This window comes from Euleptes europaea, chromosome 3 (genome assembly GCF_029931775.1).
Source record: "Euleptes europaea isolate rEulEur1 chromosome 3, rEulEur1.hap1, whole genome shotgun sequence".
Classification (NCBI taxonomy): Eukaryota; Metazoa; Chordata; class Lepidosauria; order Squamata; family Sphaerodactylidae; genus Euleptes; species Euleptes europaea.
This window is the reverse complement of record NC_079314.1, coordinates 62,949,974-62,977,845: the sequence shown is the minus strand read 5'-3', so window position 1 is coordinate 62,977,845 and position 27,872 is coordinate 62,949,974. Positions and strand designations below refer to the sequence as shown.

The following is a 27,872-nucleotide window of genomic DNA, read 5'->3' as shown; positions in this document are numbered from 1 at the left end:
TTTACAAATTGTTAAAAAGTATCATTTATTTACTTCCTTTATCATCTGTCTTTCTCACTGAGACTAAAGGCAAGTTACAGAATTATAAAATCCATGTCACAAAGACCATTATAATACATACAAGAAACAATAAAACACAATTAGGCAATAAACAACGCTAAAAAAATTGGGTTACAGTGATCCTACTGCAATTTTGCAGGTAGGGTTGCCAGGTCCCCCCTCTCCTCAGGTGGGAGGTTATTGGGGCGGAGGTGAGGCAAAGCTTGCTTGTGTGCGCAGCCGCGACGAGGCGATCACGTCACTTCCAGTTTACACCTGGAAGTGCCACATCGCAAGGGGCCATTTACCACTCAAACTCCCAGTTTGTGATGCGGCATTTCCAGGTGTAAATGCATCACAAGGGAACTTTTATCACTCAAACTGGGAGTTTGAGTGGTAAAAGTCCCGCTGCTATGCGGCGCTTCTGGGTGTAAACCACAAGTGATGTGCTGCGGTGGGCAGGCGTGAGTGCGCGCGTTGCCCGCCAACCCTCAGCTGGTAGGTGGGCAGCTAGGTCACGGTGGATTGGCGGGGATTTGCCCACCACCACCTGGCACTTGGCAATGTAAGCTCTAGTACCGTGATAATCCCATAAACAGACCTCAGCAGACAGGCAGTCTAAAGAGAATTGATTTATTGGGAAATCCACAGGTTAACAGAAGCCAAGAGTCAAATGGACACTAGTGAAAACTATGGGAACAGTACAGGGCATATATGGAAGAGCAAAGGGTAAATCGGGGTAGATCTGGATACCATGGCAACCCCCCTCCTAGGAGCTGTCAGGGTGCTAGGGGACTTCCCACAGAGAGCACTCTAAACACACTGTTTAACAGAAGCCAAGAGTCAAATGGACACTAGTGAAAACTATGGGAACAGTACAGGGCATATATGGAAGAGCAAAGGGTAAATCGGGGTAGATCTGGATACCATGGCAACCCCCCTCCTAGGAGCTGTCAGGGTGCTAGGGGACTTCCCACAGAGAGCACTCTAAACACACTGTTTACCGGACACAGAGCTGGCCACGGCCAGCACCTGGAGAAACCACAACATTCCTTTCCCAGACCATGTCTGACATTCTGCCCCCCCCAAGCCCCCCCCCTTCATTTCCTGGCTGGCTTGTGAGGATAGGCAGCATGGAATTCGCGGACCAGGAGAGGGGCGGAAACATCGCAAGAACGCACCCACTCACCCTGAGCAGAACTGAAGTGCTTCCAGCGAACCAGATATTGGAGGGATCCATGGTGGATACGCGAGTCTAGGATTTTTGTGACTTCAAAATGCTCCTCCCCCCCACCATCACAGGTGCTGCAGGCGGTGGTTCAGAATGCCACTCCGGGGTGGGAACATGCGGTTTCAATAGACTGACATGAAACACGGGATGAATTCTCCTCAGAGATTTGGGGAGTGAGAGTTCTACAGTTCCGGGTTGATAATCCGGGAGATGGGGAACGGACCCACATACTTGGCACTGAGTTTGCCGCACGGGCGGGTTGATCGTAGATTCTTGGTGGACAAATAAACCAAATCCCCCACCCCGTACTCTACTCGGCAACCGGTGTTTGTCAACTTGAGCCTTATATTTTCGTTTAGCTCGTTTAGCTGATTCTTTATCAGCCACGGCCAGGTTGTCTGTGTGCACCCATTCAGCCACATCGCCACCTGCCTCCTCCCCTGAAACATCAATTTGGCCGATGGGGCCAAATTCTCGTCCATACACAGCTTGAAAAGGGCTAAAACCAGTGGACTGGTGCATAGCATTATTGTAAGCATATTCAGCAAAGGTAAACAGTCCTCAGCCGCTTGTTGCAGCAGCAATTTCAGTTCCGGGTAGTTGGCGAGCATCGGTCTAACCTGCTGGGTGAGTTCCATGGAGGAAGGACCATACTCTGGCTCGAGTAATTTGCGGACTTCTTCCTCTGTCGCCGTTACCGGCGGTAGATCCACGAGGCACAGGAGTGTCTGAGCGGCTGCATCCTGAGCCTCCGGGGTGAATTGGTCCCGATCCGAGGAGCCTCCTCCGGCCGCCATGAGGGGACGAGAAGCGGGAATCAGGAACACTCCGAAGTCAGTCCCCAGTCGCTGCAGGAGGGCTGAATCCTCTTGTGCCAGCGTCTCCTCCAGCAAAGTCTCCAGCCACCAAAGTTCGTTTTGGGCACGGAGATCAGCGTCCCGCATCTCCCAGGGGGGTGCTGCCGCCAGTCGATGCCACTGCTCCACGACCAACCCAGTCAGTCGGTTGGACTCGTCTTGAGTCCGCTGCACCTCCTCAAGGATAGCACGCAGTAGATCAAAATCCTTGGGAAGCTGACCCAAAGCTCCAACCTGACCTCCCAGCGATCCCTCCAGGGCTCCAGCCAGGGAAAATACCGTCGAGGAGCACGTCCTTAGCTCCAACCTGAGATCCCAGCGATCCCTCCAGGGCTCCAGCCAGGGATAAAAGTATAGGAATGGACTAGTGTCCAAATGTAAGCTCTAGTCCCGTGATAATCCCATAAACAGACATCAGCAGACAGGCAGTCTAAAGAGAGTTGATTTATTGGAAAATCCACAGGTTAACAGAAGCCAAGAATCAAATGGACACTAGTGAAAACTATGGGAATAGTACAGGGCATATATGGAAGAGCAAAGGGTAAATCGGGGTAGATCTGGATACTATGGCAACCCCCATTCTAGGAGCTGTCAGGGTGCTAGGGGACTTCCCACAGAGAGCACTCTAAACACACTGTTTACCGGATACAGAGCTGGCCACGGCCAGCACCTGGAGAAACTACAACATTCCTTTCCCAGACCATGTCTGACAGCAACCCTATTTGCAGGTTCAAAATCTAGCCTTCTCCTTTTTTATGGTTTTATGACACCTCCAAGAAAATAATCAGCAGATAGAGCCGGCCACAGTTTCCTAGGTTTTGATCAAACCAAAGTTAGATTACTGTATCATGCTCTACATAGAACTGCCTTTGAAGACTGTTCTCATACTTCAATTACTAAAAGATGCATCAGCAAGACTGCTGAAGAGCATGTATTGGTGGGAGCATATTTTACCAGTCTGAAGTGTGCTACATTGGATGCCAGTTCAAAGTTCCGGCCATCACTTTAAATCCCTGAACAGCCTGGGACCAGGGTATTTGAAGGACCTCTTGCTCCCTTGAGATCTGTAAAAAGAGGCCCTGCTGCATATGTCACACTGCACAAGACAAGATGGGTGATCACTAGAGACAGAATTGTCCCAGCAGTGGCACCTTGGCTCTAGAACTCCCTTCCACATAGCAGCTGGCCTGGCACCAACCTCATCTAGCTTTAGGTGCCAAGTTGTTGTTGTTGTTTACCTAGGCTTTATAGTGGTTTGGCTCCTATACCTTCTTTCTGCTTGCAGAGTGTTCTCCTCCACTACAAAAGAAGGCATAGGATCCATGTCATTGGGGGGGGGGGTCTTTCCCCCTTGACTGTTTTGATTAACTGCTCTGATTGGATAGCTTTTATGCCACATCTGCTTCTGTTGATTTTATTGATACACTGTTTTTTACCGGTGGTTAGAACTTACAGCCATTGCTTATCATGCAAGTTTGACTGTGATGCTAATATTGTCTTGCTGCAATATGCTGACTACTCTGACTACGAAAGGTTGAAATAAAATAAAATATACATGGCACAGAGGGAAACTTAATTTCTCTAACATGTACTGATAAAGTCTTACCTATTTCAGAAAAAACGACTCAACCTTCATGTCAAGTCTGACATTGTAAAATTGCCACATTATGAACTTTGCCCCCCCCCCCACTTGGCATGGTGAACACATCCTACAGGTGTGGCCTCCTGTGAGGACTGGATTTAGTTTGACCTTCACCATGTAGCTTCCCCAGTGTCCTGAAAAGAGGTGATGGTAGTGTAAGCGTTTACTGGTGCAGCATGTGAATCTGTAAATTGCAACCCATCTAGCTAAAAGATGTTAGGAGTCAGATGTCTCTGTAGCAGTGCAAATCCAGCCGGTACCACAGAAAATTAAATGCTACATCCTGCTGCACTCCTTGGCCTCTGCCTTTGCAGAAGAAAACATGAAATCCCCTCAGAGCTATACAAATCTGATTAGCAGGTAAATCGAGCTTTAGTCAAGGAAGTGATTCGTCATAGAAAGTGTCCTTTGTCTAAGAAGTTTGAACAACTTGTTTGCTCAGCCTACGAATTCTTTCTTACCATGTTATTTCCCCCTCACAAGCAATAGCAAAGAATATGGTAACACTGTGAAGTGTTCATTTTCACCCTCTGAGACAGGGGAGTTTAATTGCACTGCAGATCACAGTGAGTCTCGGCTTTACCCCAGGACATCATGCTTTATTTTCCAGACCAATGTACTTTGAATGAGTGCATTCTTAAGTTTCTGCAGGGGGGTGGGAAAAGAGGGTTTCTCCTGGGTCTGATAGGAAGGAAGTCCCCATGTGCACACACACACACACACACACACACACACAAAAGGAATGTGCTATACCAGAAATAGGAAAATACAAAACAAAAACACACACACATTCTGGAAATTAATGGTAACTGGGCAGGCAGAGGACATGGGTTGTAGGGGATTTGCTCCTGATTTGCTAATGAGCTTGCTCTCTCTTTTTAGCCTGTTTTCAAACAGAGGATGGAAGGCAGCAGAAGCAGAGACTTACCTGGGGGCCACTTTTGCGGCCTGGGACCAGGACTGCAGAGAGGAGGTTGCCTTGCTTCCTCAAGCCAGCAACGTGAGGATTGTGGGGGGGGGGGTGCAGCGACCTCTGGCCAGCCAATCTCTTTTTCTTTGGGGCCAGGCCTGGGAGGGGCAGAGTTTCCAGTCTGGTCTCCCCTTCCCCTACTTATCTGGGCTGCTGTTGGGGGTCTCTTGTCTTAGTCAGTGCCAGTTCTCCCTCCCACCCTTCCTCAGATATTGGTTGTTATGGGTTGTGTTTTGGTCCTTCCACAGCATTCTCATCACAGCTTGGGCATTGGGATAGATCCATTGGTAGGAAGGCTATGCCTGCGCGCCTGCCTCCCCCTGCTTTGGGGACTCCCTAAGGGGTCTTGGGGTGGAGCCGTTCAGTGACACGCCCATCTTGACTTAACATACCTCACTAGGACACAAATCTGACAACAACTGAAGTAACGAAATGACTCTCCATTATAACAGATCAGTACATTTACACTTTCTTTACAAGGGCTTTGATGTAATGTAACCACAATTAGCTAAAAATGATTTAGAGCATTATGCTTGACTGAGATAAATTATGGCAATGGAGAATCTACCAGAAGTTGTCAACTTGCAAATTGGATACTGGAAATAAATTGCCTCCCATGCACTTGTAACAAGCCCACATTAGTTATTTTTTTTTAGAGTTGAGTATCCTTGAGGCACATGCTGAGGAATGAGCAGCAACTGAAGGCTGAAAACAAGTGTACTGGAGATTGCTGGAACCAAACACATAACACAGGTTCAAGCCTTTTTCTTTTCCACGTGACTCAATTTCCCTTCCTAGCCCATTGATGAAATTTAACACTGACAGGGCAGTCCTAAGCAGACCTTAGGCCAATTGATTTAGATGGATGTTACTCAGCTTAGGATCGCACTGTAAAACACCAGTTTCAGTCCTTCCTTTCAATTATGCCTCAAACTGCATGTCTAGGTGCTGTTCAATTTTTAATTTTGTTTTTTACAAATCTAGATTTAAAAAAACCACCATTAAAGATACCTCCATCTAGCAATACCAACCCACCCATCTCCACTTACTCCATTGAAACAGACCTGTCATACATCTCTAAACTAGAAATGGCATTATTGTAAATGCCAGTGTAAAGCAAATCTTTCCATAAAATTTCATTGTTCAACTTCCATGAAAACTGTTATTTGATTTCATATGATCAGCGAATGTGAGAGGCCTTTGTAATTACAGGGTGCTCACATGTTTTCCATCCTACCTGGACTGGTGTAGAGTTGACTCTCCACTATCTTTCCAATGCACTGGAGCTTTACAGCTTGAAGAGATTCATCTGCATTTGTGATGGTTGGCAAGCTTCCTAGAGTATCACGTACTACGTTTGCCACTTCTCTCATGTCAAAGAGTTTCAGCAGCTCTGAGTATACAGCTGGGAAAGAACTGAGAAAGACTGCCTAAAAGAAATAGGTCAAATAAATAAATAAATAAATATTATCAACCTAAGATATTCTTCAAAGAAAACAAGTTAGAGAAGAAATTTATTTTCTACAGTTATTTGATTTATAACCTGCTTTTCAATTATAAGTCACTCAAAAACAGCTTACAACATTGAAAAAATACAATATGAGCTACCAATTGCAGTCACCCTGCCCCCATATATTAGGCCCCACTGGAGATTTGAGGACAGCAAGGGCTTGCATGAAGAATGCCTTTGAGGACTGAATATCTTTTAATGCTCTAGAGCCAAACAGGGAGAAACCAAGCGCTGCTCTGCCTCAGATATAATTCTATTGGTGACTTTAATTTAATTTTTCAACATTCTTCATTCATCTCCTTTACAAAAATAGCCTAGCTTTTTAATCAAATAAAAATACACAATTATTATAAATGGTGACTGCATCACCACACCACACAGGTGAAAATACAGAAAAGGCCTGGGGGGCTTTCTTGAGCTTTGACTGACTGATGCCATTGTGTTAGCTGAAACTATTTCTTCTGCAGGCGCCTTTCTTGAACCTTCATTTTGCAGATCATCATCATATGGAGATCTGAGTGTGCAGCAGAGGAGGAGGGAGAGACTGGTGGGTAGATTACCTTGGAGAGGCAGTGGGAGGAGGAATTGGATGGACTCTAGCTTTCCCCCCTTTCTATAGTTCTAGGGTAATGGAAAATGGCAAGGACCAACAAAGGATGGTTTTGTAATTTCTAAGGGGTTAATGTGGAATTCTTCTTCTCTTCTTCCCTAGCAGATCGCATGATTGCTAATTGAGAAAATAATAACAGTAAAAATGATGATGGTGCTAATAACAACAACAACAATAATAGGCAGTAAAATATGGGCAAAAACTTGAAACACAAAGGAGTTTGACAGTATTCTGACTGAACTGCAATTAATAACTTGGTAGAAAACAATTATGCATATTATCAGTTATTGTAGCTGCAAGCAAGCAAAAGGCATTGATTTACTGATTAAAGACTATAGTGTGTCCTTCTACATGGAGGAACACACATACAGCAGCATGCAAGCCACAGCTAAAGGCAGCAACTTACTTGGGCCTGAGTTAAAGCAGAAGCCCCTTTGGTTTCTTGTGAAAGGAAGAATCGCACAGACATCAGAAGTTCCTGAATACAACAGCAGAATTCTTCCTCATTTTGTCCTCCAGTAGCAAGAGAGAACAACTTCCGAGACTGAACTATATACTTAAATATATATTCTTGTGCCTACAAATGTCAAAACACAAAAATACAAGATTAGATCATTGTTAGCAATGTTACTGAAGTTTGTAATTACTTATGGTTGGAGTAATGGTTGGAGATGCTATTTACACCTACAATTTTCCTCTGGCTCTCACTTCCTCTGGCTCTGACTACACAATAGAGCATCTTCCAGGTAGCATCTGTAGCATCCCAAGTATCAGGTCTCCAGGCAAATTTAATTGCTCCCACTATACCAGAATTCTTTTTTACCTAGGAGAACTACATTTTCCAGGGTTCCTGGCATGTAGGTCACTTCAGAGGGAATGTTCAAGGCAGCAGGGAGAAGGACGCTTCCAGTGAAACTCCCTCCTCCTTCATGGAAGAGTATTGGGGGGAAATGGGTGTAAGAAGGCTGGGGGTTCATTGGTTTGGGCACTATTGTATTACTGATTGTGTGACAGAGTCTGATTTTTCGAACTAGGGCCAAGAAAAGAATACTTTCCTCCAGTACCTCTAACCACTGATTGGGTTCACAGAAATGCTTGTGTTCCAATATTACTTCTTTCCAATATTCCAATATTACTTCTAATCAACTATCAAGTCACAGGTCATAATTTATAGTTCCTGAGGCACAATGTGGCAATTGCAGCAGACATTTGTATTGGTATTGTATTGGTAACACCCAATTTCTATCATTCATTTAAAGCCTGAATTCTTTTGTTTCTGTAGTACATGCCACAAGAGTATGGACATGCTATTATGCAGAGAGAAGTATCAAGCAGGCTGTTCACTCTCATAGTTTTTTTGCTACTTCAATGGGGAGGGGGGAAAGAAACCATCGGCTGAGCTAAAGTATAACACTTTCAGGTGTGTGTTAAGTTTCTTCAAGTCACTTCTGACTTGTGGCAATCTTATGAATTAGTAACCTCCAAAATGTCCTATCATTAGTATCCTTGCTCAGGCCTTGCAAACTGAGGTCTGTGGCTTCCTTGATTGAGTCAATCTATCTCTTTTCCTGCTACCTTCAACTTTTCCTAGTATTACTGTGAAATGACTCTTGTCTTCTCATAATGTACTTTGGGTGAATTGAAGCTGTACAGTTTGAATAAAGACAAGCTTGTATAATCAGACTTTTCCTCATCTGTGTGAATGGAAGCTGAAAAAAATCCAGCTTGGAAAATCCACAGATTGCCCAATTCACACAGTACTATTGATATGCTCTGTGGCAAGCTCACATTTGTGTGAGAAGAATGGGAATGCAGTGTCAGCAGAGGACTAGACTTTAACTGAACATTATACTAGGGGATGGAGTTTGCTGCCTCGATGCTGCTCCCCCCATATGTTCAGTCTCCACAGTTAGGTTTTGTAAAAAACAGTAATGGATATGCTGAATCTGGTTACCTTTAATACCTCTTGGTTGTGTGTTTGCCTCTCCACTTCTGTTATTCGATCAACATGCCACTTCAAAACTTTGATGAGGTCTCTAGCATAGAAACACAGTTTAGTTCCAGGCAGTTCCAGTGTGCTTCATAGAAGAGTCAGGATTTGAACCTGGTCTCCCCAATCCTGGCCTTATTTTCTAAGGACTACACCAAACTACTGTACACAGTTACAGGTCTAAGCTTAATTGTAGACTCCTTCCACCACAAATACCCAATTACAAAAAGAAAATTGAAATTAGGGGGAAAGGAAGAATAATTAAAACAGTTCCATTTCTGAGGATCAGCGTCAAGTTGATCAGTTAACATGTCCAGTAAGTTTTGAAAAATTGCAAACATTCCTAACAGGTGTAAAGGACATGGAGCAAAATATTGGCACGAATTAGGTTTGCACAGAAGGGTTTGCCTGCTTTTTACCAGGAATCCTCTCCACCACTTACAAGATACTTTGAACATTTGGAGAGTTTCTACAAAGGTTGTTGACACAGCAGTTATACAAAACACTGCTGCTGCTAGGAGAAAAAGGAGTACAAAAATTTAAAACCCATGCTGTGTCGGCCAAAGCATCTTTGTATACCTCAAAGGATTTTTAGGACTGTGACCACTGACAGTATGCAAGTAATAAAAAGGCAATGTCAAAGAGATTTCTGTGAGGGAGCTTACTCAGCAGTGCTATCTTATGCAGAACTACAGAAGTACAAACCCACTGAGATCAATGGGCTTAGACGGGAATAACTCTGCATAGGATTGCATTGTTAGCTTTGGTTTTATGAATCATGGATCACTGTGGTAAAAAAACAATGTCAGAAGACCAAGCAATTAACAAGCAATACATGCAATTAATGGTCCAGGGTTGTTTTTTGCAACTAAATGCAACTAATTTAAAGGAACAAATTCCATTACTTTAATACCAATCAATACCTTTAATCTACCTTTACATTCAAATGACCAATCATTGTCGAATGTAAAAACATTTAGCAGTATACATCTACCTGTATGCAAGAGCTCCGGCAAAATGACTTTCAATGTAGGTGTCCATAACTGGCTTAAAATGATGAAACTTGCTGTCCTGCAGCAAATTTATTATGTGAACCTAAGAAAAACAAAAAGAGTGTTTATTAACACCCTCTCCTTAAGATAGGTAGCAAACCTGAAATAAGAATTATGAAGTATACCTTACCAAACAATCAAATACTTGGGATCCATACTTCTGAGAGTTCTCATCCAAAATCCCAAATAAAGTATCTAAGGTATCTTGGAGAAACTAGGTAAGGGGAAAGGAATGCAAGAAATATTTACATGAATGTAGCACAGAAATTATTTTCCAAAATAGCAGTGAGGGAAAACTGAACAGTTAAAAAATAAAGGTCTGTACCTTTACTATTTCTGAGCCATCTATTTCTTTCAATTTTGAGAGGCAACCTGCTATTTTTTCTGGATGGGCTCTCCATTTGAGAAGGTCAAGCATGTCCCCTACCAAGAAAAAAACATACAAGATTGCAAAAATGGCTACTAGGTAGAGGTCCTAACAAATGTGAGATATCCAAATACAGTTTAGAGAGGGGGGGGGAAACAATGGGTAAAACACAGCAAAATGTAAACACACCTAAATTCCATTGAATTCAGTGATATTTTAGCATTTAACTGCTGTTTAGCTCCAAAAACGTCAAGAGTAAGTAAGTGTGTTAATGCACCTAGGTCCAATGATAGACTCTTTCAAAATGTTATTTGAATAATATTCTCAAAACACAAGGCATGAAAAGTTAGGATATGAGCTCTCAAGGAAAGAAAGCTGCAATGCCATCCTAAAAACACTTTTTTTTAAAGTAAGCCCCATTGAAAAAATTGAGACTTACATCCCAGTAGACCTGCTTAGGGCTGTTCCCTTAATTCTCCTTTTTGCTACAGCATTAAGTGGCTCTGGATTTATATCTTTCTGCCACATATTCAGATGATATTAAGAATGCGTGATCCAGGTAGTCACAAATAAATTATGGCCGACCAAACTAGGTCAACTCTGTCAGAAGAGGCTTCAGGAATGTAAAAAATTGAAGTGTGATCCAAGATTCTTTTTGGTTACCAACAGCAACAAGTAGTATTATGACCACATGTCTAAAATTGACAGCTCCATGTTAATGAGAAATGGGATGCAATGTATAACCGTTTAGATATAACCTTTAAACATTTTATATAGGCAGTAATTGGCAAAGCTGAACTCAGATTATAAAAGAGGCTGTGAGTTTTGCAGATAGATAACCCCTCCTGATTAGGTTGGACTGATGTAACGCCCCCTGGGTGCAAAGAAGCTTATTTACAGTTGTTCTTACAGTTTTCAAAATTTCATATTATTGCAGAACATTAAAGGCCAATACACTGTAATTATTAGAGGGGATGTCCTGAGTTCAAATCTCCATTCAGCTGTAGAGCTCTTTGGGTGCCCTGGGCTCAGTCACTTTCTGTCACCCCTAAACCTCCCTCAGTTGAAACATGTTATTTTAATTGACTTAGCTGGCTGTGTCATTTCTAAAACAATGTTTGTTTAAACTATATGATACTTTTACATACAGGAATTGCTTCTAAATCCTGACAGTCAGTTAGAAACTAAATCTGTGCTCAAAGGCCACATCTAGAGTTGCCTGGCTTGGGAAATTCTCAAGGTTTGAGGGTGGTACCTGCAGATGGTGGCGTTTGGGCAGGGTAGAGAGCTCAGTGTGGATGTTATGTCACTCAATGACAGGTGTCCCCAACGTGCTGCCCCGTGGGCTTCAAAGTGCCTGCTGCCACCTTTCATGGCATCCACCAAGTGTCTTTAGAAAGGGGGGGAGGGGCTTTTGTCCAACATGGCTTCTGATTGGCCCCTAGAGATCTGTGCCATGCAGTTTCAAAACACTTTGCTTTGGTAGTAGCTGCCACCACAGCACAAGGATCTCCACTGCATAAGCTGTGTATAAGCAAGAAAATTCTTTTAAGCACTATGTTCACTTAATACAGGGGTGGGGAACGTCAGGCTCGGGGGCCATTTAAGGCCCGCGAAATCATTTGGTCTGGCCCTTTGTGGGTCCTGGCAGATCTCTAGCTCAGAAGGATCTAAGATTGGTGATCCACCCCCTCCTGTGGACAGCCACCAGGAGGGCGAGTGCACCACCGGTTCTATGCCTGCCTGCTTGCGCGTGCGGGGGGTGGGTGTCATCTGGGGCAGCTGCCTGCTTGGGGCTTGGTCGGCTAATTTTTAAGTTGATACTTTTGTATGGCCCGCAAATGGTGTTATAAATATCCAAATGGCCCTTGGAGGAAAAAAGGTGCCTCACCCGATTTAATAGGTGAAAAACCAGTTTTCACTTCTGTCCGCCAAATTTTGTATTGTAGCTATCAAAATACACAGTACCTTGTTAGGATAAGATTAACTGAATTACTCACTATTTTAAAATTATAAGGGGGTTATGTCAAGTTATGTGATGTTTAAATAAACTCCATTCAAATACTGTAATTTGTAATTCTTAGGTTTAGGTTATATGTTGTATTTTTCTAGCTAGTCTTTGACAGTATTAATAAATTTGAATATGTTCATTTAAAAATGTAACCCTGATGCACCGTGTTAAGCAGTGCATCTGCCTGAAGAGTTACTACTAGAGTTATGCATAACCTAATTCCCTGACATTTTGTGGCTGGCTCTACCTCCTGTGGCAGCCATTATTTACTATTTACTTATATTTTTTACTTATATTCCACCTCCCCCACCCAAGCGGGGCTCAGGGTGGCTAGCAACAATAATTCAAAACAATATCATACAAAAGCCTAGTATATAATTTTAAACCAGTCAATGGTCAACAAATAGATGGTGTACTAAAATACCATTGTTATCTCACCCTGCTCTAGTAGGCCCACAACTATTTGCTAATAACACAGGGGGGAGGGTGGGAAATGGCGGGGGGGGGGGCTCAGTTGGTGGCCAGTGTACTTTGCAGAGCACCCACAAAGTCCTCAACCATATATGCCTGGTGAAACATCTCCATCTTGCAGGCTCTGCAGTATCAAGAAAGGTCTCGCAGGGCCCTGGGCTCCTCAGACAGAGAGTTCCACCAGGCTGGGACCACAGCCAAAAAGGCCCTGGCTGAGGATAAGCGGTCTGCTCTTAGGCCAGGGACCTCCAGTAGATATTGAAAGCTAGAGCGCAGCGACCTTGGGGGGACATAGCGGAGAGGCAGTTGTGCTGGTATGAAGGTCCCAGGACTGTTTAGGGCTTTAAAGGTCAAAAACAGCATTTTGAACTTAATATGGAAGCCAATCTGCAGCCAGTGCAGCTGCCAGAGTATAGGTTGAATATAAGCTCTCCAAGGGGACCTAGTTAGGACACATGCAGCTGCATTCTAAACTAGCTGACGCTTCCGGAGCAGTCTCAAGGGCAGCCCTATGTGGAGCGAGTTACAGTAATCAAATCTGGAGGTGATTGTTGCATGGATCACTGTGGTCAAGTTGGAACAGGACGGGTAAGGACCTAGTTGTTGGGCATTACAAAGATGGTAAAATGCCGTCTTGGCTACCATCGAAACCTGGACTTCCATAGTTAGCGCATCCAGAATGATGCCTAGACTCCTGACAGAAGCAGAAGGTGTTAACTGCATCCCGTCAAGAGCTGGGATCCACAATCCCTGTCCTAGTCCAGTCTGACTCAGCCACAGAAAGACAATTTCCAGGATTAGTTTCTTACTTTACAGTAATATTATTCTTTTAAAATGTACAACGTAAGACAAATGACCATTTTAGTTCTGCTTCAAAGTCCCGCAATTTCACAAACTGCTTATTAGTGTACATATACATTTATTTGTATTTCTTGTGTCCATTTTATTTAATAATTCCTCAGTAGAAAACATTACCAGAAGAGTCTGAATTTTATATTAACATGCGCAACATTACATTAATGATACAGCAGTTTAATGATAAGCACATTACCATTTTGCGTGAGCTTAGTCGAACACAAGAAAGATGTAATCCAAAAGGACTCCTTAGAGGTTTTTACTGTAGGATGGTTGTTCCCAAGGAGATGTCCCTTTGAAAAAGGGAATTTGAGGTAGCGACTGGCATCCTGAAGACTTACATTTTCTTCACACTGAGAGAACAAATTACATTTGCAACTCAGGACATAAAGACTGAAATAAAACACAACATCAAACTGTCCCATCTAGTGTGTTTTTCATTTAAAAACTATACAATAGGCTACAGAATATTTCTATAGAAAGTTATTCACATCTGAAGAAGCTCTAAAATGTGCTTTCAAATACCTTTTAAACATGTTCAGTAATACAGTTTGAAGGATTACTCAGAGCAAACAGCCTGCCTTTAAGATGGAAGGCATAAAGCATTAAGATCGGAAACTAGAATGTAACTGATACCTGCTAGATCCAAGCCACCAGTCTATTTGAAAAGAAAAGGAAGAGTTCAAACAATTGTTCTGAGAACTTTACTAATCTATACTAATACAACATGTGATTTGTATAGCTCCTTTAGGCTTTTATGTCACATTTTACTCTATCTATGTGTATACTGCCCATATAGAAAGTATGTAAGATATACTAAGCCATAATTTATTTTGAGGATATTTTGATTTCCGCACACACACACACCTTGGCCTATTGCACAGATTTACTGCCAGCAGTCCTAAGCATGCCAGGTTGGTATGAGTCATATTTGGGACATGAGGAGGGATCAAATAGTGAAAATACATTGGTAGTTGCTAGGCAGCAACAGCAATTTGGTCAAGGAGAAAGTATGCAAGAGAGGTACCACAAGTGGGCACTGTGACTGAGCCCAGGGCCCAGCAGGTTGCTAACCCTTTTCCTGGCAGATAGGACATCCTCCCCACCACCACCGTGCTGTCCTGCACAGTGAGCAAACAAGAGCAGTCTTCTCAAAGGTGACAACAACTGCTACATTTGACAGGAGAGTCTCAGAGAACCCAGCAGAGCCACAGATGGACAGGGAACATTGCAGGCCTACTGTAAGGTACTGAGATGGCAGGCCAAAACCCTGCCACCTATCATAGTACCTGAGCAGCACTGAATTAGTTGGAAGGTGAAGATTTGTGCTGGTGGGCAGAGAGAGGAGAGAAGTGTACCCTGACTTATATGTTAATTTTCTGCCATCAGTCAGTGTAGACTAATTTTCTGGGACTCCACAAAGTTGGCTTCTACCTAATGAAGTACAGCCCCTGGTGACACTCAGCAACAAAGAAATCTCTCCATGTGCAGAAATATATACACAGGTCCCCAAATAAGTGTGACTATGTGTGTGATCCAGTGGGAGAGAGGGACACACAGGCTGGCATGAGGCGTATCTGAACAATGATAGGAGCCAAATGGAGAAAATTAAACTGGATTCAACTGGCTTTTCCACTGGTGAAAAATGGCAGATGGGGTTCCCTCTGACCACCAAGAAAGGTTATGCTGGGACAGAAGTCATGGGAAACAGGGTTGTAGAAAGGAGGGGTATCAGGTGAGATTAAGCAAACAACAACAACAACAACAACAACAACAACAACTGGATGGATCCAACTCATTTTATCTTTCTTTGTGATAAAGTGAGTCAATATGAGAAAGACAGGCAGACAGAGTTCTTAGAAATGTGGAATTAGCTACCATCCTAGCGAGTTACCTAGATGAAGCCCATTAAGAAAACAGCACCCATTCAATGGGACAATTACTCACAAAAAAGCATTGCACTGAAACATACAACAAGATTTAACTGTAGCTGTAAACCAACACCACAAATCTCAAAGGATATAATGAAAGGGCCTTTTATACCGTGACAAACACAGCATTCTTTTGGCAGCCATTTCAATCTGCTTAAATCTAAGACAGTCCTGGGCATTTCAAGTATGTTTCTAACTACATCATCTCTCTCTCTCTTTTTAACACTTGAAATTACCTTGTGCACAATGAGCTCATGAGTGCCATCTGGCAGCGTCCTTCCATTTTCCTGCATCAGAGGGACGAAAGAAAAACCAAACAACTTCTTCTCCCCCTTTTCTTTTGCTGAAACATACATATAAATTAAAAATTGACCACAGTCCAGGCTGTGGGAATTGCAATGCACAAGTTCAATGAAAGTGACAGATACATGTCACCCATTTGCGTCTAAATCACATGTCTCAGAAGCCAAGTATGGCTTTCTTCTGGAAAAGGATCCTTAATTTGAAGCATAGCATACAAAGAACTATTTACAGATTACAATCAGGCAAAAATTAGCTACTACAGAATCCCATGAAAAGCAAAGGAACATGAATTCGTCATGACTGACGAGTCCCAATGATTTCAATGAAAGTTGAAATCATCACAGTAACTGTCAGGGACATCAAGCACAACTGTTCAGCCTCTGTTAACAGTTAATAGATCTATACAACAAAATTGTCTCTTATGGTTAGGGTTGCCAGATGCCTGGTGGCACTCCCCATTCCCTGCTGGTGTTCAATGAAGCAGAGGGGAAGAAGGGGAGGGAATGGCATCATGCAACCCCAGAAGTGATATCATCGTGTCATGTGACACTCTATGAATTTCCCTGATCTCTGTTTTTTTACTGTAAAGTTTTGAGGAAATCCTACAGCATCACATAATGCAGAGCCATCACTTCTGGTCACACATCTGGAAGTGGACGTTGCAGAAACACCATTTCTTCAGATCGCCAACCTCTTGTCTCCTGCTGCCAGCACTGGGCCAGCAGTCCTACTCATGGCCAGGACAGGGCTTACTAACCAGGGAAGCAGCCATTTTTAGGCACTGTTGCTTATGTACTGCCTAGGGGTGTGAAAACAAAAATTGTAAATTTCAGGTTCGGGTTTATTGGACTCGATTTTTGCATGTGGTAAACCCAGAATAAGTCACATACCCATACTGGTAAATGGGTATTTCGGCTTTATTTCTGGGTTTCCCCAAAAAAATTGGGTCCATTATAGTATATATGGCTTTTGTTTTTTGAGGAGCTCTAGGGGGGTATTTTTCAAGGTGGAGTCACCAAATTTTCAGGGCAGGATAACAGTAACGGACTCTCCTTGCATGCACTCCAAAGTTTAGTAAAGTTTGGGACAGGGGATCCAATTTTATGGGCTCCCGATGGGGTCGCCCCCCTCCTCCACAGAAAAGCATGGTAAACTTTACCATGCTTTTCTATGGAGAAGGGGGCGACTTCTTAGGACCCCATAAAATTGGACCTCCTGTCCCAAACTTTACCAAACTTTGGGGTTCATGCAAGGAGAATCCCTTGCAGCTACGCTGCAAATTTGGTGACTCTACCAGGGCCTCTGGCAGAGAAGGGTCTTTCCCAACACCTGCTATCTTAGAATTCCACCATTCAAGCTGATCACCCTAATTAACTCTGAACTTTTCCAAACTTGCCACTGTGTTCCAAGGAAATTTTTGGGAACACCAAGGTGTTTGTTTGCTTTTTGCATACAATGGGTTGGATCCAGACAAAACTAGTAATTTCCACTGATTCCCCATCATCTCATTCTTCAGGGTCCCTTTCAATTTCATTCCCTTTCTTGAATGACAAAAGAACAACTATACACACGCACACCCCATATAGACTGAAAGTATTAGAACAGTGATATTCATCCAGTGGCTCAGAAGCCATGTATGGCTCTTTGAACCACCCCCTCTGGCTCTTCTAAGTATCGTTTCCCAATATAGCACCTGCCCCATATTTCAGAAAAGTGGGAAAGGACCTTGCCTAGTGAAGCTTGTGGGTCACAGATGGTCCCCATCTTGAAATAGCTGCCAGATGAACAGGTAAGCCATGAGATTTCCTACTGTAGGCCTCTTGCCAGGTGTGGAAGTAATGCTGCTTTTTTTGGTTGATGTTAATTGTGAATGTAGCTCTCCATGAGCTCTGGAGTGAGCTCCACTGTATTAGAAGCTCTGTTATAACCCAGCATGCATGAGAGACATTTGAAAAAGCCTCCATGAGATTGCTCAACACAACCAACAAAGCATTACAATTGATAAAAACAGGTCTTACTGGAACAGTGTCGGAATTCAAAGCGAAGATGTGCTCCCCTGAATTTATCCACAGGAATAGGAAGTTTCAGCAGCTCAGCCCATCGAGGACTGTTGTTATGGTACAGCACAAAGGAGTGGAATTCAGTAGCTAGTGGCTCTCCAGAGCCAAAGGAGATGAAATCCTAATTTTTTTTTAAAAAGCGAGTAGGTTAACACGTATTATTCTGGAACCATAACATATATTATGACAACAGAAGCTAGGGGACATGTCAATTCTTCCATGACACCCTTATGCTCACTGCATTGTCAGTAGTTGGCCAAAGCAGAACCAAAGGTGAAGACAGCCACCACAAGGAGCAGTAGGAACTGATCAGCTCATGAGCGACCATGAAATGGAATCATTTATATAAGTCAGACCCACTATGAGTTGCTGAGGTTCAGATGCTTCTATTGCAGTTGCTCTCTATGTAGTTCTCTCCTTTGGCCATCAAACCTGGATGGTGGACCTCAAGCTTAATTCCCTCTTGAATTTCCTCATGTCCCAGGTTCAGAATTATTTGAGGCCTTTTCTAGCACCTTTCCTTTCCCTGGGCCAAGGTCAAGAAAGGACTACCAACCCAGTAGTCTATCTTTGTTCTGCCTTATTATAGGATGAAATTATTTTGCACTCTTATTGACTTAGACTCTCCTACATGGACATGAAAGAAAACATCAAAGATTTAATAGTCTAAACAAGGGGTCTGCAAACTGCGTCTCCCGAGCCGCATGCAGCTCTTTGGCCTGTTGAGTGCGGCTCTCCGAACTTGGTTCAGAGCCCCTGCTCTCGCCGGCAGCTGGCTGTGGAGCCGGCGCGCCTGAGAGAGAGCGCGACAGAGCAGGCGAGAGGGCGCGCTGTCTCTCCCCGCCCCCCCCCGCCATGGAGAATGGCCGGGTCCCCCTTTCCCTTGCCCTCAATGGTTGGGAGGCTAAAGCCTCCCCTCCCCTCTAGTCGTGCGATTGCTGGGTGGGCGGCTCGGCAGTTCCTGCCCCCCCGCCTATCAGCTGTTGGGTGGGGCGGGCTTCCTTTGGTAGACCTGGCCTCCGGCTGAGTCCCATTGGGAGGTCATGTCTACCCACTGGCTTTCTTGGCGGTAGACCTGGACTCCGAGGAGGGAAAAAAGTCCCCCTTCAGAGGCCAGGTCTACCAATTGGCTTCTATGGGCCTCCGGAGGCCAGGTCTACTGCCAAGAAAGCCAGTGGGTAGACCTGGCCTCCCAACGGGACTCAGCTGGAGGCCAGGTCTACCAATAGGCTTTTATGGTGGTAGACCAGGCCTCCAAACGAGGACTCCAGTCAGGGAGGGGGAAATGGCTGGGACTTACAATTTAATTTTTATCAATAAATAAGATCACTATTAAGTATGATATCAAGTTTTATTCCGTGTACCTATAGTTTAATTAAGACTTAAAACTTTAATTAAAGTTTATTAAGTTAATAAACAGTGTACCTACCTATATAGTTTAAGTTTAAGAAATTTGGCTCTCAAAAGAAATCTCAATCGTTGTACTGTTGATATTTGGCTCTTTTGACAACTGAGTTTGCCGACCCCTGGTCTAAACCTATGAAGATACTCTATCTAAGCCTCTGAAATCAATAAGTTTAGGCTAGAGTAACCCTGCATAGGACTGAACTATAAGTTTAGGTCCTGCACATCTTTAAGCTGACATAAAGTTTCTGTATCAGATCAGACCAGGAAACACAAAATTCATTTACACTGGATCAATCTGCAAAGATACAAAGCCTAGCTGCCATACTTTGATAAACCACTTAACATGGGAAGCAGCATGTCGTATCACCAGTTTACTTACATCAACTTAAAACTAGACTTGTTATGGTGCTAGCAGACATTGGAAAGCATCTCTAAGGAAGATTCATGACATAGTTCAACTCTAGGAATTATAACTTTCAAGTATGCCCAATTCTGGTTCCACCACATTTAAACTTAAAGCTGTCTATTAATCTAAGCTACTAGTCCTACTGTAGGCCACTACACACATATAACAGATTTACCACAGGGTCAATAAACTTCCCGTTTTTGCTCCCTGCCTGGGACTGCAAAAACCAAGGTGTTGTGAAGCATCTGGCAGGCCAGACTGCATCGAATTGGTGGTCTTTATGCATCTTGGTAGATGACAAGCATCTTGATCAAAGTAGAAAATGTGCTTTTATATGCCTGAGGTCAACATGCATCTGTGATTGGATGGATCCATGATTTGTAGAAAATCCGAAATTGCTGAAGCAACCTTCCCACTGGGATCAGGGCCACAGGGCCAGAAGGGGAACTTGACCTCCCTGACTTTCTCCTGCCCACAAATAGTTACCCCGGAGAATGTAACAGGCCCTGTTGGGAGCAAACCAATGGCAAACATAACAGCTATTATGAGGGGTGTTGTTTGAGGTTGGGAAATGATGCTAGGGAACTCAAGCCCCTTTTGTTCACAGACTGCCCCTGAGACAAATGGTGTGCATGTGGTTGTTTTGCAGCAGTAAAACAACACAGTAAAAGAAAGCAGAGATCCAGTTACGGAGTTTCCAACATCTACCTACTTTTGACCCTCAGAATTTGTGTTTGTTTGTTTTGTTATTACACCACACATCACTAATATATGGGATTCTCTCCATGTTATAACTAGAGTGCATGTAGTGATTGGGCTAGAACCTCTAGGCAGTCCCAATCCATGGGAAGTTACCATCTGTAATAAAATATACCATAGGAAAGGTCAGAGCAAAAGTTGCATGAGACTTACCTTTAAAATTTGGCCAGTGCCATCCACAATGAACATTGTCACTTCCATATTTCTGGCCACACTTTTCCCTCCTTTCTCAAACTCTCCTCGTTCTATTGTGATATATAAATCATTCCTCATTTCACCTACAAGAAAAGAAAATTGGAAACTGACCCCATTTGAAACAACGTGGCTATGGGTTTTTTAAAAAATAAAAAGATATTTTGGTGAGCAGTATATTCAAATGCAACTTACCCAGCAATCAATCTGCTTTCACTATTTTCAGAATGAAATTATGTAAGAGTAATGTGACTGACAAACTTCACTTGTAATAATCGGATTGTCAGTAAATACCCTTTAGGAACTCCCATTACAGATTTCGCCTCTAGGTTCTGTAGGCTTCCCTTACCCCTACAGAATTCATTGCTTGTGTACAGTTAGTTAAACCTATTACATGTATCTAAACCCAAAGAATTATAAGGGCACAGATCTATACTTCTATGTTTATACCTCTAACTATCCAAAGACTGATGATCTGCTTTTACTACAGTGTCACTGAAATAAAATTATGATGATTACAAATCTGTACAATATTAAAGCAAGGAAGTCAAACTTTATTTTCAGAGAGTTACTATGGTAGAATACTTGAAGCTCACATTTTGCTGTTTTCATACCAGTCACTGTTTCATATCACTAAGGTAAACAGCCATTAATGGACCTGTTCTTCATGAATCTGTATAATCCCTTTTGAATCTGTATAATCCATCCATGGTCATGGCCAAGCACTGGCAGTGAATTCTGCAATTTAATTATTTGTTGAGTACGAGTGCGTTCTTGAGCTCTGAGGCCAAAAGAGCTCAGGAGGTACACAAGTGGCCACGTTGGCGCTCATGCCACTTGCGCAGGCAAGACTGGCACAGACGCTGGTGTTGGGCGACACACGCTGGTGTTTTTGGACTGCGGCGGCAGCCCTGGGATACCGGTTTTGCCTTCTGACGGCATCCCGATGGCGCAAGTGCTCATGCCGTCCTCCCAGAGGGCATTCCCGGGGCATTCTAGGGGGCGCAGCTGCCAGTAGGTAGCTTCCTAACCCCTTCCAGCCTGGAAACGCCACCCTCTGCCTCAGCAGTGCTGCGCTGGGTTTTTTTAGTCAATGGGGCTCCCCCCCCATTTTTACTTTTAAATGTAAAAAAGCCCATTTTCCTGCTTGCAGCAGCCTCCAAACCTCTTTGGAGGTGCTACCCCAGCCACACTGTCCCCAGGCGCCGCAAAGCTCAGGAATGGGCTGCAACTGTTTTTTTTCTTGAAAAAAGAATTTACAGCAATTTACAGCAGTAACGTTAAATTAGTAGCTCAAACTTGAGGGACTGGATCCACCAATAAGCTTCTTGCATCAACAGAAAGCTCCTTGCACACGAGGAATAAAACTGTCATCAGTAGAATGAGTTCACAGGGTCCAACTCAAAAATTTTCTAACAGAAATGGTATTCCTTAGGGCAACTGTGGCTTCAAGCATGTGAAATACACATGGGTATATTTATAATATAAAATGGCCTACAAGCACTTTTTTCCTATAAGGAAATTGGTCACACACTCTCAGTCTTTCAAAAAGAGATGGAAAACTTAGATAATTGGACATCTTTTGACCACTATCCAATTATTTCTTTTCACCTAAATAAAATGTTAGCAGCTGCCCTGTTTTTTAAAAAAAGTCAACAAGCCCTGAAAAAAGAGATTCTTCAGATAAAATAGAACTACTAACTTAATTGAATAAAACGGACTTCCAGAGAAGGGTTTTTAACGGGTTAACACAATACATATTTCATCACAGAAAGATCAAGGCTGATTAATCATGTTGAATACATTTTCAGACACAAGACTCTCTCTACTCGATGTGCAAGTCTCCTCAGCAGTTTCATTTATTTTTGTTAAACTTGAAAACACAATTGATTTTGACACTCACTTGCACCTGATTCACTTTCCCTTTGAAACTCTAATAAATCCATTCCTCACTTTGGTTCTCTCATTAAAATAACTGACAACTGAATTAACAGATTGAACAGATAAAATGCACTCCGGTTTGAAGCTTGTGAGAAAGGACCACAGAGTTTCTCACAGAACCCAGGCACACTGGAGGTCAAGAACAGTCGTTTTATTACCCTTTAACAACCCGTGACAAAGCTTTGTATGCAACAACTTGCAACTAAGCGGACAAAGGACCTTTTTCCAAGTAAGTAATAACTGGTATAAAACAACCACCAAATCTGGGTTCAAAGAGTTTCCATCTAGACATTAGGAAGAATTTTCTAACAGTTAGAGTGGTTCCTCAGTGGAACAGACTTCCTCGGGAGGTGGTAAGTGCTCCTTCCCTGCAGGTTTTTAAGCCGAGGCTAGATGGCCATCTGTCAGCGATGCTGATTCTGTGAACTTGGGCAGTTCATGAGAGGGAGGGCATCTTGGCCATCTTCTGGGCATGGAATAGGGGTCACTGGGGGGGTGTGGGGGAGGTGGTTGTGAGGTTCCTGCATTGTGCAGGGGTTGGACTAGATGACCCTGGTGGTCCCTTCCAACTCTATGATTCTATTATTCTAGCTTCCATAGATTGCTACCTTTCAGGCTTGGGTTTTTGTTTTGTTCTTTCTGTCAAGTCATATCTGACTTATGGCGACCCCGGTGGGGTTTTCAAGGCAAGAAACATTCAGAGGTGGTTTGCCATTGCCTGCCTCTGCGTCACAACCTTGGTATTCCTTGGAGGTCTCCCATCCAAGTACTAGCCAGGGTTGACCCTGTTTAGCTTCTGACATCTGACAAGATCAGGCTAGCCTGGGCTATCCAGGTCAGAGCCTGGTTTAGTTAACTACATTTCTTTGAACATATTTTCAATTCCTAACACAATTTTAAAAAATTGGACAAAAGCCCCTGTTAAAAGGGGATGGGTATGCAATTCAACTTTATAGACTTTCAAATCAGCATAAAGCCATTGACTGTAAAGGCTAAAGAATATTATTGTTGCTGAAACAATACTGTATTACATTCGGTAAAGAACTGTAGGGTTTTGTGTAGCTTGATGGCTTGCACGATGGCTTGAAAGGCTAGTGGGTCTTTGCCACTACTGTGTGTGCCACAAGAGAAAAAAATATGGTACTTTTCACTATGGCTAGTGAAGTAGAAAAAAGAAGAAGCATTGCACCTGGCTAGTAGACATCTTGGGAGGGCTGCATATCCATGCTTTTGCTTTGGGGAACTTATGATACATTTTAGGCTGACTGGGCTGTTGCATTCCCCCTCATCACTAGCTTTCATACTTGTAAATAAACAGATGGGAGGTACAATCCTGCTAGCTGGCTAGCAACAGCTGAATAAGACTCAGAGGTACTTATGGCCTGGGCGTGCCCAGAGGCACAAGCTGAAGGGCTCATAGCCTAAAGCTGAATGGAAGATCTGAGAGACAGAGAAAGAGAGGAAGGCCTGTTCTTCACTCAGAAGCTTTCTCCTGATGCTTCTATTGTACTTTGTTCTGTATTGTAAGCTGCTTTTCGAGGCCCCGCTGGGGAGAAAAGAGGGATATATATTACCAAACTACTATTATGTATCTGCTAGTTTGTCCTCACAAGAAAACAGATCTTGTAAAAGGGCTGCCTGTGGAAATTCCAATCAGTCGGAGAACTGAAAAAGCATAAAACATTATTTTCTTTAATAAGACACACTGAAAAGGGGATTATTTATGGAAGAAAACATCTCACATTTTTTTTCAGTTGCATGAACACAAATCTAAGCAAAGGAACTCATATAAGAAATGTACTCTAAATATATAAAGTGACAGCTAATTAACTTCATGACTCTTATTAGCATACTGTTAGATCTTCAAAATCTTCAAGCTTCAAAACAATTTGAAAATCACAGGTCTATTTTAAAAAACAATAGCTGCAACTCAGTTGGACAGACCTGACAACATATGTTCTTTTTGCTCTTATGGTTTAGGATTTAATAAATTACTAGAAAGAAAAATGACACAAAGACTTAAACGGAATAAAATTTAAATTGTGTACAGTATTTCCCCCTAGCAAAGTTTGATAAAAATGCTTCCCTGTAGATGGTGCTCATATCCAGCATCTGAACTGAAGCGTGTTGACTAATTGCTCAGATTCCTAAGCAGAAACACAGCATATGTGCTGCACTGATATAAGAAGATAATTTTTGTATGTGTGCTTCCTGCGGCTTACACTGGAGAGAGGTCATCTACTGGATAAAGAGCTGTACCTCATCTGGGATGCTTAGAGAGAAGAAAAAGAACCAGACCAAGAAACAGCATTTTAAGGGAAGGAATTGCTACATGTTAAAGAGCCAGTGTTGCAGACTGGTTTAGAGAGTGTCACACTGGGCAGATCTGGGTTCAAATGAACAATGAAACCTATTGGATAACCTTGGCCATTCAAGCTATTTCAGCTTAGGACTCACAGAGTTGTTGGGATGATAAAGCCTAGAATGACATGTGCTAGCCTTAATTTCTTAGATGAATTACACAGATGTGATTTTTTTTTTTATGAAAGTTCTGACTGGAAACCTGTCATACTCTTTGGAACCACATCAACCACAGGATTCTAAATGCTGTTCGTTCTTGGGAAAGCATCCCACAGGAAATGAGTGGAGGTAGACTGTGAAACCCACAGAGCTGGATAGTGGTACAGTTATCAGGAACAGCATTATCAGCCATCTCTCACATTTAAGGCTGCATTTTCCAAACACTAGAAGCTAGACTCCAGTCAAACTCTGTGTTATTTATAGATTAAGGCACTGGAGGGGATGTAGATAAAAAAGGCATTCTTTTGCTTTTCATTTTCTACACTAGCTGTGGTCAGCCTCATGAAATTTGTCATTACAGAGGTACGATGATCACCATTCAATAAAAATCTCATTTGCCACACTTGAGGATGTGACAAAAGTCGAGTGGTTACCCAAACAATAGCATGCAGCCAATTATCAAGCTGATGAAACGCAAAACTGAAATCTATATTTAAGAGGGGGGAATCTTTCAACCAAAGCAACACAGCCCCCTTATAGCAGCAGAAGTCTGCTGTGGCTGGCCACACATGGCTTGACTGTAATGTGCATTTTCATAGTGGCATAGCGCATCCACTTTGTTTCACAATGGGAAGTCAAAGAAAGGAAAAATTATTTATAGCAATCAGAGCAAAATGTGACAATGCACAGCAGAGGGCTGCCGTATCATGCATAGCTAGCAAAGAAAGGCATACATCTAATGGGAATGCCTGGAGTTCAGGGAAAGCTGTTACTCATTAGCATCGGCTACATCATTTTCCAGTGTGCTTGATATCATTATCTCAAATTACAGACCACGCCAAAATAAAACTGGGGGAAGCTGGCAATAACAGAAAGAACATTCAAAAGTAGCTAACATTAATATTTTGCAAAATCAAAATGTCTGAACCAGATTTACTGCTTCATGCCTTGTGATCAATTCTTGTAACTTCTTTGAGGGAGCAGAAAGAGCACCTTTATATTGTTCGACAACTTCGGAAAGTTTTATTTACATATTGAGTCTTGACTGCCAGTGAAAAGTGCTGAACTTCAAGGAGACCTTTGTTATTGACACTATAGAGAAGATACTGTGTCATCTGCATGGCTTTACACTTAGAATAAGTATACAATAGAATATTAACCTTTTAGCCCTAGGTGTTATTTACAATATACATAAACCCCAAAACCGAATACTATCTAGCTGCTATAATAAAATGAAGAATCTTAGGATTTAAAAAACCCTCCAAAATGTGAATTTGACTGTATAAATCTGTGATATTAATAATTATATGTGTAATAGTCTCCAAACACCCAGCAGTGGGAATTGGCAACCTCCTGCCAGTATTTGCTGTGTCTGGATTTAATGATTTATAGCTACCATCTTTTTGATTGCCTGAGGTAGAATTCCTAGAATTCTTGCCAAACATTCCTGGTCTAAGAACTAAATCTCAGGGCCAGGCTGCTTCCCAGGCAACTAAAATCAAACGTTTTGATGCTATGCTACACTATTCACTGGATCTTCTTACTTCCTATCATGGTAACCTAAATCCTTGGTTTTCCCTTTCAATATCAAATCATGCTTCCCTGGGAGACCATTGCTTGCTGCATAGGCTGAATCTGTTCTCTTTTGTTTAACCTGTCCCAGTCTCCTTTTCCCTATGGTTTTACTTACCAACTTTTAATGAAGATTTACTGCACAGACAATAAGTTCATTTGAATGTATTTGATGGTCTCAAAGACTTGCACATTCAGAGCATCACAATCCTAAGCATTTAATTAACTCCTACCACTTTTAAAGCAATTTCCGTTCTACATGAGCCTGTTCAAAATCACAATTAAAAATGGCAAAAAGATACAAAATACCAAACAAAAGGGAATCCGATGAAAAAGTGGATCTTCCTATCATCATCCACCACTTTCTACAATCAAGGGTCTACAATATGCTCTAAGTGGAGATTTACTTTATTTCAATCCAGACAAACTCATTTTAAACAGAATGTCATGACCCTTATTTTTCATGGAATAAGACAGGGATGGGGAACCTTTTTCCTGCCAAGGGCCATTTGCACATTTATAACATCATTTGGGGGCCATACCAGGTGTAGATCTCCTGGTGGTGGTGGGGGGAGAGGCTAGGGTTGCCAAGTGTCCGGCCACCACCTGGAGGTTGGCAACCCCAGGGGAGCCATGCAGAGAAGGCCTGGAGGGCGCCCCCGCTCCTCCCCCACTACCAGGCGGGAGGGCAGCCAGCGGTGGGCCCGAGCAAACAAGGCGCCGGGGGGCGCAGCCCACAGTCGATCAGCAAGGGAGGAAGAAAAACAGAGAAAGAGGAAAAGGGAGAGAGGGAGAAAGAAATGGAAAGAGGGGGAGAAAGAAACGGACGGAGGGAGACAGACAAAGAAAGAGACAGAAAGAGAGGGAGAGAGAAAAGCCTGCCCCCCCACACACACCCGCTGGCCCCACTCGACCTGGCCCCAGGCTCCATGCCCTCCCACCCCCAGAGTGCACAAAAGGCCCCCCAAAGCCCGATCGGCTCCTGTGCGCATGCTCTCCGCTGGGAGCCGCGGGCCTCTTTCCCCCTCTCCCTCTCGCTGCTCAACAGCTGACAGGCAGCAAGAGGGGCTTACAGTGTGCCCTGGCGTTCCTGCACGCTGCAGCTATAGGGGGCAGCCTTGGGGGAAGCGTCCCTCCCCCTCCTCTCGCCGACCAACAGCCATCAGTCGGCGAGAG

General features: G+C 43.1%; 1 protein-coding gene across 2 annotated transcripts in view; it reads right to left on the bottom strand.

The window, feature by feature from the left end:
- Positions 1-27,872, bottom strand: part of DOCK4 (dedicator of cytokinesis 4) — a 296,938-nt gene that overhangs the window by 90,424 nt on the left and 178,642 nt on the right. For both annotated transcript variants that reach the window (XM_056846241.1, XM_056846242.1), the window contains exons 14-23: positions 20,625-20,749; positions 17,858-18,020; positions 15,773-15,879; positions 13,802-13,958; positions 10,227-10,324; positions 10,032-10,115; positions 9,844-9,944; positions 8,814-8,895; positions 7,266-7,436; positions 5,977-6,169 (exon numbers count right to left, since the gene is read on the bottom strand). In XM_056846241.1, coding sequence (XP_056702219.1) covers positions 5,977-6,169; positions 7,266-7,436; positions 8,814-8,895; positions 9,844-9,944; positions 10,032-10,115; positions 10,227-10,324; positions 13,802-13,958; positions 15,773-15,879; positions 17,858-18,020; positions 20,625-20,749 — 1,281 coding nt within the window. The remainder of the gene's footprint in view (positions 1-5,976; positions 6,170-7,265; positions 7,437-8,813; positions 8,896-9,843; positions 9,945-10,031; positions 10,116-10,226; positions 10,325-13,801; positions 13,959-15,772; positions 15,880-17,857; positions 18,021-20,624; positions 20,750-27,872) is intronic.